The sequence below is a fragment of the Rattus norvegicus genome, chromosome 1 (assembly GCF_021556685.1).
Source record: "Rattus norvegicus strain SHRSP/BbbUtx chromosome 1, alternate assembly SHRSP_T2T, whole genome shotgun sequence".
Taxonomy (NCBI): domain Eukaryota; kingdom Metazoa; phylum Chordata; class Mammalia; order Rodentia; family Muridae; genus Rattus; species Rattus norvegicus.
The window spans coordinates 214,951,362-214,968,699 of NC_141534.1; the positions used below are offsets into that span (position 1 = coordinate 214,951,362).

General features: G+C 41.5%; 2 protein-coding genes across 6 annotated transcripts in view; one reads left to right on the forward strand and one right to left on the reverse strand.

Annotated features, from left to right (window-relative positions):
* Rbm4b (RNA binding motif protein 4B) overlaps positions 1-17,338 on the forward strand; it is a 47,459-nt gene that overhangs the window by 26,852 nt on the left and 3,269 nt on the right. The gene's annotated exons all lie outside the window — the stretch shown is intronic.
* On the reverse strand, positions 3,508-12,744 carry Rbm4 (RNA binding motif protein 4). 4 transcript variants are annotated; one of them, XM_087548027.1, is made up of 4 exons: positions 12,518-12,724; positions 11,249-11,671; positions 5,849-6,542; positions 3,508-3,921 (listed from the first exon to the last, which is right to left on the reverse strand). In XM_087548027.1, the coding sequence occupies exons 2-3, from the start codon at positions 11,658-11,660 to the stop codon at positions 5,857-5,859; spliced, it is 1,098 nt and encodes a 365-aa protein (XP_087404153.1). In that variant the 5' UTR covers positions 11,661-11,671; positions 12,518-12,724; the 3' UTR covers positions 3,508-3,921; positions 5,849-5,856. The 4 variants fall into 4 exon arrangements, with proteins under 4 accessions (XP_087404153.1, XP_087404157.1, XP_087404163.1 ...); NM_001170484.1 differs by having other exon boundaries at positions 3,680-3,921; positions 12,660-12,744; XM_087548031.1 differs by lacking the exon at positions 5,849-6,542 and having other exon boundaries at positions 12,660-12,724.

Here is a 17,338-nt window from a genome sequence, read left to right on the forward strand (position 1 = left end):
GGGAAGAGCATATTCTTGAGTTTTCATGAAGCCCCATGAAGAGGTCTTAGTGCCAAAAAAAAAAAAAAAAAAAGTCTAACAATACTTGAGCACTCCCTGACTAACTTCATAACATCTTTGATCCACTTAAAACCAGAATGGATCATACCTTCAATACAAAATAGTATGACCTTCCCAGTCACCCAGTCCCCTTCCAAAGACAGACCAAATCTCTGTATACCCAGGATTGGAGGGCATGTGGGAAGGGTGAGGCAGTTAATGGAGGCAAAGTGAGATTAGGCTTGATGCCCTTATTGATGTGCATTCTCTACATACTCCACACATGGTAAACAGGAATAATCAATTAAGTTCAAAGCCAGCTCACAGATGCTCATTATGTTAGTGAACAAATGCACAGCAGAAGAATGCTAGGAAAACATGCTTATTAATAAAGTATTTTTCTTTTTTAAAGACATTTTTAAAAAGAATTATTTATGTGAGTACACTGTAGTTCTCCTCAGACACACCAGAAGAGAGCATGGGATCCCTTTACAAATGGTTGTGAGCCACCATGTGGTTGCTGGGAATTGAACTCAGGACCTCTGGAAGAGCAGTCAGTGCTCTTAACCTCTGAGCCATCTCTCTAGTCTTAAACTATTTTTCTTAAAACAGACTCCTGAGGTCACTCATGCCAGTACTATCCTTGTCTACTCACACATGAGTGTAGCCTCATGGCATGCTCACTTACTTAACTGGAAACTTATACCAAAATAATTTCAAACCACTATAATGCTGAAAATCTCTCTTTTTTTCTTTTTCTTTGGAGCTGGGGACCGAACCCAGGGCCTTGCAATTGCTAGGCAAGCGCTCTACCACTGAGCTAAATCCCCAACCCCTAAAATCAGTTGTATTCAGTGTCTACAAATTGTTGAGGCAGGGTCTCATATAGTATAGGTTAGCCTCTAACTCTGGTTCTGAACCTGTAGATCATGACTTCTTTGTGTTTGAAGAACTTTCCCTTTCACAGGGGTCTTATATCAAATATTTATATTGTGATTTATAACACTAGCAAAATTAGTTATGAAGCGGCAACAAAATTAATTTTATGGTTGGGGGGAAAGGGGTCACCACAACATTGGAAACTGTAAGTCAGCATAGGAAGGTTGAAAAACCATACTGCTCTAACTGGTTACATAGCTATAAATATAACCTGGAACTCCTGCTTCTACCTCCCCAGTGCTGACTACATAAGTACACTTCCACATCAGTAGTTCTGCAAGTGCTAGAGATCAGGCCCAGGGCTTCAAGCATGCTGAAAATGTTATCAACAAGAGCTTTATCAGCCGCCCCAACTAATAATTTTCAATTCACTGTTTTCCCATTGCACTTTGTAAGAACTTTTCAGCAAGTCAATGAGTAGAATTTTGTTTGCTAAACCACATATGTAACATGGTTAGTCATTGAACTCTGAATCACTTCACTTTTAAATGCTGCTGAGATTACAACAGTATGCCATCACATTCCGCCAATAAATTTTCCCCTTCTATGTGTGCATGTACGTGTGCCAGCGTTATAGACATGTGGACGTTAGAGGATACAGTGTAGAAGTTGTTTCTCAACTAAGTGGGTTTCAAGTCATCAGGATTGCCAACAAGCACCTTCTATCTGAAACAGACAGAGTAAGAGTTCAAAACCAGCCAGAGTACATGTGTAGCAAAGGCATATCTTTTATTTAAAAAAAGCTCTGAGCCAACCCACACTTGAGTGATGAAAACATTGCTAAGCTGTTAAAGGAACTAGTCTCTTAAAAAGCAAGATGATCCAGGTAAATTTTATCTCTCTGAATGTTTTAATAATGTAAAAGTATAGCACAGTGTACACTTTTAGCCCCAACTACTCAGAAGGTGAGGCAGAGGGACTACATGAGCAACATGGTGAGAAATCACCAGTCTATTCTAACGAGTCAATAAAAACAATCCACTCAGACAGGATGCTCCATTTGATATGCAACTTTATCTTATTTTTGATGTTGTGTCTAACTATGCAGCTTTGACTCTCCTGGAACTCAATCTTTAGACCAGGCTGGCCTTGAACTCTCAATGAGATCTTCCTGTCTCTGCTTTGCAAATGCTAGGAAAAAAAGGCATACACCACCACACCCAGATATAAGTGCTAAGACAAAAAAATATGCCAAAAAGCCTGGTTTGGTGTATCTTTTATTTCTGCTTCTCACCCTATCCCCCCAAAAGCTCCAAAATCCCCAGCACCTGGGTTACCATCTGTCAAAGTATCCTCAAGCCTGTTGAATCAACAAATATTAAGTCTCGTTCTGAGACTGTGCCATTACCAACCATCACATCAAGAAATTGGGCTAAAACTGTTAAGTGCACAACAGTAATTACATCTATCCATTAAAGAAAAAAGAACCAACATAGGTATGACCTTTCCGAGACAGTGGCAAAGAAAACCAACTCAGCCAGGAAGGAAAAATTTGGTTAGAAAAACATTTTCTGGAAAGATTGAAGAACACATGCATCACCTAGCAGAGGGTCTCATACTACAAAAAAAATTACTTTTGTCCACAGAGAGCTGTCACAATCCCAGCCATCTACAAATTAGAATGAACCGAGATAGACAGAAGCAGTTAGTAGAAAACCTTGAAGTTGCCAAAGACAAAAGCAGCTCTTTTATCCCTATCATCTTTATTTCCTTTTATCATTTGTGACCCCTTTACTAAAAGCATGCCTGGCATAACATAGGTATCCAGTAGTAGCCAAGTAAATGATTCTGAGACATGGTCTTCCATGTTAAAACATGGAAGATAAATTGTTTTAACAAAAGTGACACTAAGACAGTTGCTTCTTACTGCATTCAAAACTTGTCCTGACTGCTGATGATAAACTTACTGAGTTTATCAAGAACTTATAAAAGAGCTGCTGGGCCCCTTATACCTCATCTAAAGGCATTAAGTACAAGCTATGAGATGCTAGTGGAACTACTCACGTAGTCTCTTGATTTTGGCAGAACTATACAAACAGTGAAATGCATCATGAGGTAGTTCTAGCCTATGGAGTAGCTAAATATACTCTGGTAGGAGCCATACCTTCATTTTTCCCAAGGATGAAAGCTACCTCTTCTTCCTCAAACCTTCACCTCTTTCCTGGAAATAGTCAAGGGAGATATGTTTACTGAGTGTTAACAGCAGGTGCATGTACACAATAATTATTTCTCCAGCAAATGAGGATCTACAGCTCTACACCACTAGTTAACTGACTTTGTAACAAAAGTAGACCAGCAGGAAATGTCTTCATTGATACAAGATGCCTATCTGAGTTCTGTATAACCTTTTTTATTTAGTACCTAAAGTCATCTACTATTTTCAAAAGCAAAATTTAAAAACCTCTATAGTGTTATCCAAAGCTAAGTAGCTTAAACTGTAAACACTCCCCCACCTTCTATTCAGAGTACAAATAAACAAAGAACCCAGAAATAAGCCCAAACAAGAACTTTCTCAAAGCACACATACCCTAATTTGAAAAACCATTTATTTCACTGGAAAGCGCTCCAAATTTCTAAGTCTAGTCTTTGGGCCAAAAAAAGAAAACTGGGAACAGTGATTCTCATCAAGGTCACTCCCAAATCCAATACCCACTGCAGTCAGGAGGCAGGGAGGAGACAGCACAGCCCCCACCAGTTTCTGCATAGGAGGCATGCTGGGAGAACAGAACTCGAATGGGAAGTTACAGAAGAATAAACAGGAGAACAGGAAATTGAGCAGGAAAGAGAATAGGAAAGAGAAAGAACTTAACAAGGTAAATTAAGGTCCATGGTTCCTGAGGGACTGAATGCACAGAGCCGAGAACGTCCCGGAGATGGGGTACCACGAAGGGTGTATTCTCATGCACAACCGCAGCTCGGAATTTCAGCCCACACACATCCCACCTGAAAGAGAGCACAGTACAGGGGCTTTACAGCAAAGCTCAAAAGGGCTTTCCCACTTAGAACTTCAAAGAACATCTTACAAAGTCATACCTTGATATTCACTTTTACTTGTACCCTCCCTACTATCAATAATTTCTAAAAATGAGAACAGCTTGAAGGTCAGAGAACCATCGAGAAAGATAAATATTCCCCAACAAAGACCTTTCTCCAAATTAAACAGCAAATCTTTCATGATAGTAGGAAGACATTCTATTACTTTCAATGTTAACATTATTAGCATTCCCAAAATAAAGTAATACCACAAACTCATCAGAGAACAGAGGGAAAAAAAAAAAAACAAACAAAAAACAAAAAAAACCAACCAACCAGAAAGTTCCAATTAGCCTCTGGAGTAAAAAGTCAGCAAACATGTTTCAGTGTGAGAATTACTGCCAAGGACACGGGACATGTTTGACGGTTTATACATCAACTTTTAAAAGAAGGTGTAAGCTACATCAAGTCACTTAAGTTTCTCTTCCTGCACAATCCTAGTCAATGAACCCAATCAGTCATTTCCACATACCTTCTGCCTCAATATGAAAGATGACAAAGTATCTATACCATAAGATTAAGGACCTATGGTAATATCAGGGACACAGTAGGGCTCCTCAAAACTAAAAAAAAAAAAAAATTATCCCAACAACAAAAGCAATCTTAAAAAAAAAACAAAACAAAACAAAACAAAACAAAAAAACCCACAAAACCTAAAGACCAAAGCTAACAAGAAGCATCAAAAAAGAGAATGTAGTCAAACCAAAGCAGCACCATGGAGGTGAACACCTAAGCCTCAGCATTCGAGACTGAAAGTAGACTGCAGAATAAATAACTGACCAAGGCCAAGGTGCGCTGCAAACCTAGACTTGGTCAAAGTCACACAGACTCAGGTGAAGCTGTTGAGTAGTGTCCTTAACTAATAAGAGGAGGAAGGGATGTACTCATGGTAAAGTTCCTAATCCTAGCTTTCAACACTACCAGAGAATAAACACAGGTATGGATGTAGACTTATACTGCCATATTACGCCATATTACCTTTAGTAGAAGATGTCAAACCCAGGGTCAAAAATCTAAAGTCTGAATAAAGTAAGAAGCTACAACACAAGAGAATAAAAGATAACAAAAGCAGACTCTTAAGGACGTAAAGTTGGGCTGAGCAGCTAATTGGCCTTTGAAGTTCACACCAGGCTCCTTACTATATGAGAAGTGTGCTTTCTACTATTTTCTGCCTCAACTTATTACTAAGTTCTTTAAATGCCTAAGACAAAGAGACCTTAGAGAATATAAGAATATAATCAAGATTAAGATGATGCCAAGGGGTTGGGGATTTAGCTCAGTGGTAGAGCGCTTGCCTAGGAAGCGCAAGGCCCTGGGTTCGGTCCCCAGCTCCGAAAAAAAGAACCAAAAAAAAAAAAAAGATGATGCCATTTTGTAGATCTTCATAGGACTTGAATAATCATTAACTAGTGGTTATATTAGTGGTCAGACACTTTCACAGCATAATGGATCACAGCAACTTGGTCGCACAGCTAAGAAATTCAACAGACTATGAGAAGCAGTGCTACCTAAGCTGAATGCCTGGATCCCAGATCAAATCACCACATGCAAGTTTGACCCAAGATTCACCAGTACACCACTGTTTGTTCTTCCAGACACAATTACAATGAGAATGACCCCCACTACTAAAAGCCCTGGAAAAACTAGGTACAAGAGCAAGGATGTTTACCTTAAACTTCAGCTTTAAAGATCTGCCTATACACTGAACCATGCTAGCTAGCAACCTTCCCTACCCTGCAGTAGCAAGGAAGCAAAGCAGCCTAACTGGAGCCCTTTAGGCCATAGGAGGGATGGCAAAACCAACAGATGAACACCCCCCCCCCGCCCCCACTCTCACCTCAAACTTTAAAAGGCTGAGTACCGCGCCCGATCCGCATACTGCTCCCGCTCATACCGGGCCATGTCGTACAGGGAATTCCGAGCAGCTGCTGAAGCTTGGGACAACTCACTGTCATGCCCGTAACCGTAGCCCTCTCCAACAGTGGGAACTGGGCCTGTAGCGCGACGCAGGGGGCTCCGATCCCGCCCGTAATATGGAGTAGAAGCTGCAGTACAAGCAGCAGCAGCAGCAGCAGCAGCAGCTGCTGCTGCAGCAGCTCCTGAAGGCGGCAACAGATGTCTATTGTAGGGATCAAGAGAGGTGGAGGTGAGGTGACTGGCCATGGCTGTGTTCTGGACTTGTGGCAGCTGGGACAAAGTCTGCTCTGCATAGTTATTATATGCAGAGGCAGCTGCAGCTGCCACTGCCTCATAGGACCGGGCAGCACGGCAGCGCTTGTAGTAGGCATCGAGCGCTCCGTACGTGTTGTTGTAATACAATGAATCCCCATAACTCATGGTGTAAGGCGTACGCACTGCTCCATATTGCTCATTATATTGCTCGGTCAAGTCTGCCACACGGCCCGAACGGTCTATCGGACACTCTTTGGACCAGTGCCCCTCTTTCCCGCACCGATAGCAGCCGCTCTGGTCTCCCATCCCGGGCGCGGTCCTAAGCCGGCTGGTGGACAACTGCACGTGCATTCGTTTGCCTTGAAGAAACAGACGCAAGAAGGGTTGCTATCACAAAGTAATAGCCCAAACCCCTAACCCCAGCCACTGGTCACCTAAACAACTCTTGATTATGTAGCAGATCGACAAAAAAGACTTTCTTTGGGGGAGGGGGAAGCCCAAAATGTGGATTTGGTATAAATGACCTGATTTCAAGCAAAGGTCAAGCAGATGAAGAAGAAATATTATAACCACTGACACCAGCTTACTAAGAATTTTACTCCTACACAGAAAAGGAGAGATTTTATCCACCATTGACTAAGACCTATCTCTGTAGCCCAATACAAAAGAAACTCAAACTAGAGAGCTCCAATCTCTCAACTTTTATATTAAGACTGATTTCCAATAAACAGGAAAACATTCTGAACCAATGTTATGCATCAATACCCCAAAATCAAGAGATTCTAAAATTACCATCACTTAAGAAGGATCAGGATTTGTTCCAAAGCTGAGCCCGGGAGCAAGTTTCAAGCTAAATCTTTGGAATAGCCATGAATTAAGGAAGTCTGGGGACACAAGATAAGGTAGAAGTAGTCTTCTTTTTAAATTGATCTCTCTCATCTGATAATCATCCTAATAGGGATTCTCCAAAATTTGACTCTCCAAGTCAGAGGGTCAAAAGAAAATTGGGCAGACTTTCTACACATAGACACACAGGAAGTACATTTTAATAAAAGAGGACAAGAAAGGTACACAGAATAACCAACAATGTTAAGTGAAATAAACTGCTCAGAGTAACAGAATTAAAATATGCTTTTTCATATAAAAGAGAAGATGAAAAAAGCTGGCGTGGTGGCACATGCCTCATTTCTAGCACTTGGAAGGCTGAGGCTAGATGATAGTTAGCTTGAACCCAATTTGAGTTACGTATAGCCTGTTTCAAAAACCAAGTAAGAATGTGAAATTCTAAGAACATGGTCCAAACATGACCTTTCTTTGAAAATCTTAATTGGCATTTTGAAAATAAAAATTGTAAAAGCCATAATAAAAGAAAAGCAGTAACTTTTAAGATAAAAGTTAAAACTAAATTCTGAAGAAATTTCCACTAATCATGTCACTCAATCTACTGGGAAATGAATTAAAAAGGGATCTAGGGGTTGGGGATTTAGCTCAGTGGTAGAGCGCTTGCCTAGGAAGCGCAAGGCCCTGGGTTCGATCCCCAGCTCCGAAAAAAAAAGAACCAAAAAAAAAAAAAAAAGACAGCTGTAAGGGGCTGGAGAGATGGCTCAGAGGTTAAGAGCACTGTCTGCTCTTCCAGAGGTCCTGAGTTCAATTCCCAGCAACCACATGGTGGCTCACAACCATCTATAATCAGGTCTGGTGCCCTCTTCTGGCCTGCAGGTGTACATGCAGGCAGAAAGCTGTATGATGTATACATAATAAATAAATAAATGTTTTAAAAAAAAAGATTTATAAAAAAAAAAAAAAGGATCTAAAGCCATCAAAATCTTCACAATGGAATGACATACAATATACTAAACACCCACCTTTAAAGAGGTGAACAGAGAAGGGGGCTTGAAGGATGACCTAGAGGTTAAGATCACTCGATAGCTGCTCTTCCAGAAAAGCCAGGTTCTAACCCCAACATTCACATTGCAGATCACAACCTCCTGTAATTCTAGGGGACCTGACACCCTCTTCTGATGACACACACAGTGCCAGGCACACATGTGGTGCAAATACATACATGCAGGCACTGATCACAAAATAAAAGTAAAAAATTTTCAAAAAAGTTGACAAGAGCCAGGCAGTGGGGACACACACCTTTAATCTCAGCACTTGGGAGGCAGAGGTCCCTGAGTTCATGGCCAGCTTGGTCTACAGAGTGAATTTCAGGGCAGCAAGGACTACACAAAGAAACCCTGTCCCGGGGGGGGGGGGGGGGGGGACATAACAAAGACCAGTGAATAAAAAGATGGGTAGCAGAGAAAGTGGTAAAAATAATCTCTCATTCAAAAATCAAAATTAGATTCTAAAAAATTAGAAAAGGGAGTGGAGGAACAGAATATAAAATTGGAAAATCTCAATAAATTTAGATTGCATATCATCAAAAGAAGACTGGCAATTAGCATGTACAAACTGTAATAACTACCCTGGCATTTGCCCAGGAGACTACTTTTCGTACAAACAAATTAGAGAAGGGGCATGCAACAGCAAGTATTTGATAAACGCCCTGATCTAATAATCTGGAGATTCTGGTACCAAAAAAAGGAACTAAATCTTTTAAATCTAAAACTAATTTTCTTCAAGTAGACAAACAAAAAGAAAATAAATCAGATTATAATAAACTGAAAGGGAAAAAGATCAGCCAGATAAATAGCATTATTCAACACAAAGCTTTAACCAATTATTAAGAAATGAAACTATAATGCTAGGAGTTTGGGGGACACACACCTAGAAGAGGCTGGAGGCAGGAAAATGGCTGGCGCCCAGGAGTTTAAGGCCAACCTGAGTATAGTGAAGAAAGGAGGGGAGAAGAGACTGTCTCCAGTTATGGCTCAGCAGCAGAACATTTACACACAGGGAATGCCGTGGGCTCCACCCACCTCTGATACCACTTTCTAAAAATGCAGTAAGGAGACACTGTAAAATTAGCCAGACAGAGGTTGACACCAGTCAGTTTCAGATACCCAGTTACAAGAAAGAACACTTGTCCTCAAACACACCACACTGTACCCCCTTTACACATGGAACTGCCAGCAGCACACACTTTTGTGATTAAAGTGCTGAAAGGTCTCCAAAAATTAGGTATCATACCACATCCCTCCACAAAAGCAGTCTTTGCTTCCAATTAAGTTGTTGACAATAACTCTCAGCTTGCCAATTAAAAGAGGAAAGCAAATTAGACCTGAGAGACCTCTGACATTTTTTAATACACAGCAATGCCCATGACACAGGGCACTTGTCACATGGGGTGGGGGAGTCAGACTCTCAGAAGCATTCAATTTAAAGACAATGAACAAAGATGGCAGTAAAGTAGTACTGAAGAAGGCACTGGCCACTACTTGGTGTCCAAACAGCCAGAGTCCCGGTTTGAAATACAGCTCTAGGGGGCTCTGCATACATGGTGTGCACATACACATCACACACTCAAGCACACACACATAAAGTTATATACATGATTTTAAAAGGAAATAAAGTTATAGGTCTGGTAGGGTGACTTCCTGCTCTTCCAAAAGACCTGGGTTCAACTCCTAGCACCAGTATGTGGACCATAACCGTCCTGACTCTAGTTCCAGGGGATCTGACACCCTCGTCTTCTAATATCTATAGGTCACACACATAAATATTTCAAAATCTTTGTGTATGTAAATTAAATATATATATATATTTCTTTTTTTTAATAAACATAGTTCTGAATTATAGGACTATGCTATGAACTGCAAGTTTCTGACTCATGGAACCTAAAAGGATGAGGAGTTGACCGTTCAGTGGGCAATTCAACTGACTTTGGTTTTTGGTTTTCTTGAGACAAGGTTTCTTTGTGTAGCTTTGGTTGTACTAGAATTAGCTCTGTAGACCAGGCCTCAATCCACCTGCCTCTGCTTCCCAAGCACTGGATCTGATTAAAGGCATTTGCCACCACCACCCAGTTTCAGTAGTCTTTTAAATGCCACTCTTGACAAGAAAGTTTTAATCTTAAAATGAAATACCTTCCAACTCAAACGATAATGCACATCAACACCCAAGCAGCCCTCAAGGCATAAAAACAATTCAGCTAACCAGGACTCCACGGTAACACCTGAAGTAGCCCAAGACGGCTAAATCAATTGACCCTACAAGCACATGTAACTGACTGGAAGACATGCCATTACTGCTCCAAATCCCAATGCCTCCTCCCTAGGTTCTTAAATAAATGAATAAATGAATAAATAAAATCAGTCTTCTAATTCTAAGTGGTTTTCAAATTAACTCTTTGAAACAAATGTATAACAAAATCAAACAGAGCTACAACTTCCAAAGCTTATTATTTTTACTGAAAAGAACTGAGGCAAGAGGGTAATAACTCCGAATTCTGTCCCAAAAATGTTGTTTTCTTCTGCTCTCCCTCTGTCAAACACAACACAATGATGATGCTGTGTTGAGCCAATAAAGCCAGGGGGAAGCACTTTGCGATGTACTCTAACACCAACAGCGGGGGTGGGGGACGGCAGACAAAGTCTTCAGAGAAAAGGATTTTTGAAATCCTTAAGGCTCAAAACCTTAAAACCAACAAAAGGCTCAACATTAAAACCAACCTTTTTTCCCCCTCTAGACCATCATTCTCCATTTTACAAAATTTATCGCAAATTTCTTGCATTGTTTCTGAAGGCTTCACAAAAAAAAAAAAAGGTTGAGAGTCAGTGGACTTCATTCAAGGAGTAAAGCAGCCCTTGTCATCTATCTGAGTTCCATCCATGGAATCCACTTGAAAGGAGAGAACAAACTCGCCCAAGTTGTCCTCTGACCTCCACAAGCATGCTGACGAGCACACGAGTGCATGCTCACACACACACACACACACACACACACACACACACACACTGACTCACACACACATGCATGTACACACACATGAATAAACAAAAATGTATCACCTATCCTTCAGCAACCAGCAAAATCCTTCCATCCCAATTCCTTCCTTTTCTCATCCAATTCGTTCCTAATAACCTTGTACAGAGCACTCTACCAAAAGAGAGTGATTCACCTTGAAACTCTGTGTTGTCAAGGCCCCTGATGGCCTCCACCGCATCTTCTGCCCGCTCCATGTGTACAAAGGCATAATCTTTCACGATGTCACATTCGATGACTGGGCCGTACTCCTCAAACTTGGCCCGAAGCTCTTGGTTGGTACAAGTGGGACTGATGTTGCCCACATGTAATTTGGTTGAAGCTTTGCTCTTATTCTTGCTGGCTTCCACATTGATGTTCACTCCGTGCAGTTTGTAGTGGTGCAGGTTGCGTATGGCATCCTCAGCGGCCGTCTTGTCCTCTATGTGCACAAAGCCATAGTTCTTAATGATGTCACATTCCAGCACCTTCCCGTACTGCTCGAAGAGTGAGCGGATCTCCTGCTCTGTGGCCTCCCGGGGCAGATTTCCGATGAACAGTTTCACCATCTCCACACAGCCTGCAAGTAAATAAACAAGATTTTTAAGTAAAGAGATCAAGTCCATAACAACTATTAAAACAAACAAAAACAACTCAAGTAAATAATAAATAAACAAATGGCTCCCATCTTCCACTTTAGCACATGAAGTCCCAAGTTTTCTCCTACAGGCATAATCTCACATCTCCCAACAATAACGAACGGAGAGTTCAATAAGAGCCTGCTTCTATTCCTCACAATTAGTTCTATAAAAGAGGAAAATTATAACAAAGCAGACTTTTGTGGACAAACGGGGTTTTGTGGTGCTGAGGATCAGTACATTTCAGGCAAGAATTCTGCCACTGAGTTACACATCCCTACCTCAGACAAAAAAGCAATAAAGTTTTGAGCATAAATAAAAAGCTACAGATACTGAGAACTTCTACAGACTGTGATGACATCAGAAAACAAGTTCTAACTATTATACTTGCTAATCACTTCGAATTAGCTCTTCCTCTCTTAGCAACCATTTCCGGAAAAGTGGGCCTTACAGTAACTATGTTCAGGAATTTCACTTCGGAGTAGTGAAAGCTAGAGTCAACCAGATAAAAAGCCTGGGAAATACAGAAAGTGCCCGAGTGGGGGAAATCCTTTTGGGGAGCACGTCATTACAGGTTCCTACAGAAAAACTGGTCAAAGAGGAGTGCTACAGTTTGGTTAAGGGAACAATGCTCTGGGCATGAGAAATTCTCAAGTCTAAACCTAAGAGTTATCTAGGTGGAAACCCCAAAGTAGAAGACTGAACAAAGCAGAAGGTAAGGTGGACAAAAGAAAGGTATTCCGGGTGGTAGGGGATGGGAGCTTGGAGGAAGGTTGCTTCAGGCTTACCGCACTAAGTCGAGGACCGATGTCGGCTCTCAGGGATGGGTGCGCAGGCTGCGACCCCACTAGGACAACCCTGATGCCCAAGGGAGTCAGGTAAGTTTTTAACAGAGCAAAGGACACAGTGGAAGAACGTGGAGTCTCTCACCGCATGGAAATCTGCAGGTCCTCCTCCTCGCAGCGTAGACGGCTCTGACAAAACGCTAAAATGGCGGCGGCCACAGCAGTGACTCTGGGTAGAAAGAGGGGTGAACCTACCCACCGGATTGGCCGTTCGATAAAGTAAAAGGCTGGCGTTCCCGGAGATCCTCTTCCTGATTGGTTACTCGGAACGCCAATTACCTGAGAGGCCAGGAAGAGGTGGAAACGTCAGTAACCGGAGCTTTTATACGAAAGCCAATGAACACCCAGCCTAGTGAAACTGAAGCCACTGATTGGGCAAGAGATTCATCTGAAGGAGGAGCTACAAACGCCGAATTCTTCGAAGAGCGGCCAGCCATTAGGCAGAATGAGCAAGGAGCCTCAGTGCAGAAGTCTGTAGCTTTGTGGCTCCAACTTTGTTAAACTTTCACATTTTGCCACTTTCACATTTTGCCACTTAAACGTGCACACCCTGACAGGATTCAAGTCCTCTATCCATGATTTCACACCCCTCTCACCACCACGCCCCACTGCATGGATGCTGCATCAATCCAACCTACACAAACATTTCGCAATAAATAGCCACGCTCCCACCCCTACTTAAAATCAGCCCCCACTTTGGGCCATTTCCAATTTACTCCTTCTGAGTCCCAAAGCTATCCCAAAATTAAAACTATCTGTAAGTAATTTAAAAACTCTTAAAACAGTCAGTGGATCCAGCTTCGCTAATGGTATAATGGCCCAGACAATAGGCTGGTCAGAGACCTAGAAGGCACTGAGGTTAATGTTCCCTCTAGGAAACAGCCTCCCACCTCCCCATAAAGTGTGAACATGGAGACTGAAAATTGACCCCCACCCCAGCTTCACCCCACCAAGAGAAGAAACAAAAAACAAAACAAAAAACGGGAACAGCAAAAGTTTGGTTTTGTTTGGTTTTATTGGGCGCCATTAGCCAAAACTAAGTTTAAATTCCCTAAAACTAACCTTGAAAAAAAGGCTTTGTCACAATCAGCTGTAAACAAGTACAAACAAACATTCTTCACATGGTCCAATTCCCTCATCACATTTTTCTCACCCACTGGCTGCTTCACATAATTCCATACTCATTGAGCAAGCAATTTTAGTCATGACCCTTTGCAAAGCAGCTTTTGAAGATGGAGATAAAAAGGTGCTGAATGGAGAACTTAAAACGTGAGCAGGTGGAAAGCAGGGGAACTTCATGAGAACATGATCAGGAGTAAAATAACAGAGCATACTACCACCCAAAACTACCATAAAAGGGAGAGGGAAAAAAGCCTACCAAAATAGAAGGCAGAACAAACACAGAAAGTAAAACTACTGGGTTCAGTAGCAGAAAACTAGTCAATAATTTAAGGCTGGAAAATAGGTCTCTTGAAAGTCACAATATGACATTAAATATGGCCACAGTTCATTTCATTCTGGTGCACCTGAGACTGAGTAAATGCCACCTGAGATCAGTAATAAAACAAAATTCTACTATCCTGCACAGGCTTTCTGAGGGAGTCTAAAATGCATAACCACAACTCAATATGCACCCAGAAAAGCATAGGGTACAGAAATCCTTTTCTGTTTTCTTATGCCAAAATTCCTGGGGAGAGGGGTTGCAAAAGCAAACAAAACCAATTCACTCCACTAATCCCTACAGGTTTGAAGGGGAAGAGAGGGATCCCAATTCCTCCCAGTGTGCAGACTTCAAGACCACCAGACCTCACTCTGTGATCAACCCCCAAATCAAAATAATCTTGGTTTTTAAAATCTATCACAGTTGGGGTTGGGGATTTGGCTCAGTGGTAGAGCATTTGCCTAGCAAACACAAGGTCCTGGGTTCGGTCCCCAGCTCCGAAAAAAAAGAAAAAAAAATCTATCACAGTTGAGCCAGACAATACCAGCACTTGAATTAAAAATGCCAGACTGGTCTGTGTAGCAGGTCCCAAGCTAGCTAATCCTATATACTGTGACTCATTATAAAAGAAAGCTAGGGAAGGGGATCCAAGTTTGTTTGTGGACCATCCAGGTTCTTGCCACATTCTCAAGTCTGCTTAGTTACTACCAGCCCTCCAGATAGACTGGCTTTATTGTCTCTACCTATTCATAATAGAATATTTTCTTCAGATTTTTTTTTTTTACTGGCCACTCCATCTAAAGGCAATGGACCCTGACTTATAACTATTTACTTTGTTACTTTTGCAAATAATTACTATCACTTGGAATTCTATCTTGTTCATTTTCTGTATTCTATTGCCCCAATGTTGGAACTACCCTGGTAACATGAGAGATACTCAACTACTTGCTAACTAATAATGTATAACTTTTGGATAAGAATAAGAAGGGACTGAATTTTCAGTAACATATACATGCTGCTGGCTGAAAAGGTCATATGCTCACTAAAGGAGGGTGGTACTGACTAAACTGTGAGGTTCTTTGTTTAAAATCCTAGAAGTTGGGGTTGGGGATTTAGCTCAGTGGTAGAGCGCTTGCCTAGGAAGTGCAAGGCTCTGGGTTCAGTACCCAGCTCCAAAAAAAAGAAAAAAAAAATCCCAGAAGTAAGGAAAAAATGATTGGTAACATACTCTTACTCTTATTCCCTATCTCACCTAGAACAACTTTCCAATCTCTTGTAAAAAAAAAAGCTGGTAATCAAGTCAAAGGTGACTTTTGATCACAACTTTGACAAATGCAGCAAAATGAAGCCTTAGGTAAAAAGGTTAACTATAGCTTGTGCCTTCATATTGATGTCTATTTACCCAAATATAGGTTATTCACAACTATACAAACTTGGTGTTTTCACTTAAAAAAAAATTAAGGCACCTAATTCAAATTCTCTCTTACCCCATCACCCCACCTACATACAGACAGACAGAGTCCCCTCACTATCCTGAAACATTTTTAAAAATCATCTTGTCAGGGATAGAGATGTAGCTCAGAAACATAATGACTGTCTAGCAAGGATCTGGGTTTCTTCCCCAGCAACAATACAAAAAATTCTTAGATGCTTCTTGTTTGACTTCAAATTCATGCTCTTTCTGCCTCTGCCTTTCTCATGCTAAAATATAGGCATAAACCAACACATTCATCAATAACTTATGTCTCTAATATATAACTGGCTCCTGGTCCATAAATGAGTAACAAGTCCACTAAAGGTTCAAATTAAAAGTCAGTATCCTTCAAGGACGGTGATAAGGAATCAAAAGGATAACACAACCAACTGTGCCAGCTCTAATCCCACTGCAGCCATGCCGCCCGCTTCGGTCCCCTTACACTCAAGACTTCTCTCCTGGTACTGCAAACTTTATTTTCGGTAAGCAAAAAAATGTGATCCTAGGACATACCCTGAAGGGGGAGCAAGCTCAAAGAACAGCTATGCACCACTCAGAGCAACAGAGACTTTAATGGGACTTGTATGTGCTGCATTCATACCTATATGCCAAGTCTTTGCACAACTAAGCACTTCACTAGGTCACCTCGGTGTTCCAAGATCTTTTCATGTGTATGTGTGTGTGAACCTGAGTGAATTACGTGCACCATGTACAGGGCAGGCCTGCAGAGGGCACTGCAAGGTCTAAACCTGGTTGTTGTGAGCTGCCAAGTAGGTGTAGAGAACTAAACCCAGGTGCAGAAAGCACGATAAGCCAGCCAGTCAGCCATCTCTGCAGCCGAGATGAGATTTAATGTCTGACTATGATACCATCACTTGTCATGTGCTCATCATCCCACCCAACACGACTACGGAATAATAAGTACAATAATAATTACGAGAAGAGTAGTGTAGTTTGGTTTTGATGAACATTAACATATAAAAGTGACTTTTAGGGGCTGGAGAGGTGGTTCAGTGGTTAAGAGCGCTGGCTGCTCTTCCTGAAGTCCTGAGTTCAAATCCCAGAAACCACATGGTGGTTCACAACCATCTGTAATGTGATCCGATGCCTTCTCCTGCTGTGTCTGAAGACAGCGACAGTGTGCTCACATACATAAAATAAATAAAATCTTAAAAAAAAAAAAAAGACTTTTAACCAGGTAGTGCCAGCCCACACCTTTAGTCCCAGCACTGGGGAGGCAGAGGCAGGCAGATCTCTGAGTTGGAGGACAGCCTGGTCTACAGAGTAAGTTCCAGGACAGACAGGGCTACACATAGAAACCCTGTCTCAGGGGGTTGGGGTTGGGGTTGGGGTTGGGGGTTGGGGTAGGATTTTTTTGGTAATAAAAGTATCACCTCTTTACATTTCTGAGTCCACTGATTAAAAAAAAAGACTTTTAAGCAATACTTAGAACCATGATCACTGTCAGATAAGGAACGAAGGATACAGTTTGGTTGGTAGAATGCTTCCTAACATGCAGGAGTCCCTAGGGTCATTCAAATCCTGAGCACTGCATAAACTGAGCATGGTGGTATTACCATTAATAACAGCACTGGGGATGTAGAAACAAAGATCTAATTTCAAGGTCATCTTCAGCTACATATGGAGTTGGGAGACCAACCTGACACAGAAGCCCCTCTCTTAATAAAGTAAGAGAAAGAAAAGGCTGATTATGGTGGTGCATACCTTTAATTACAACACTCATGAGACAGAGGCAGGCAAGCAGCTGAGTATGAGGTCAGCCTGATCTACATATTGAATTCCAGGCCAGCACTGCTACATAATGATATCCTATCTCAAATTTAAAAAG

Bases quoted from the DNA above. Each gene is read 5' to 3' on its own strand.
- Rbm4 (XM_087548027.1), bottom strand. From the start codon at position 11,660: ATGGTGAAACTGTTCATCGGAAATCTGCCCCGGGAGGCCACAGAGCAG. The intron at 6,543-11,248 runs GTGAATCACTCT...TGTTTCTTCAAG, and splicing joins TGACAACACAGAGTTTCAAG to GCAAACGAATGCACGTGCAG.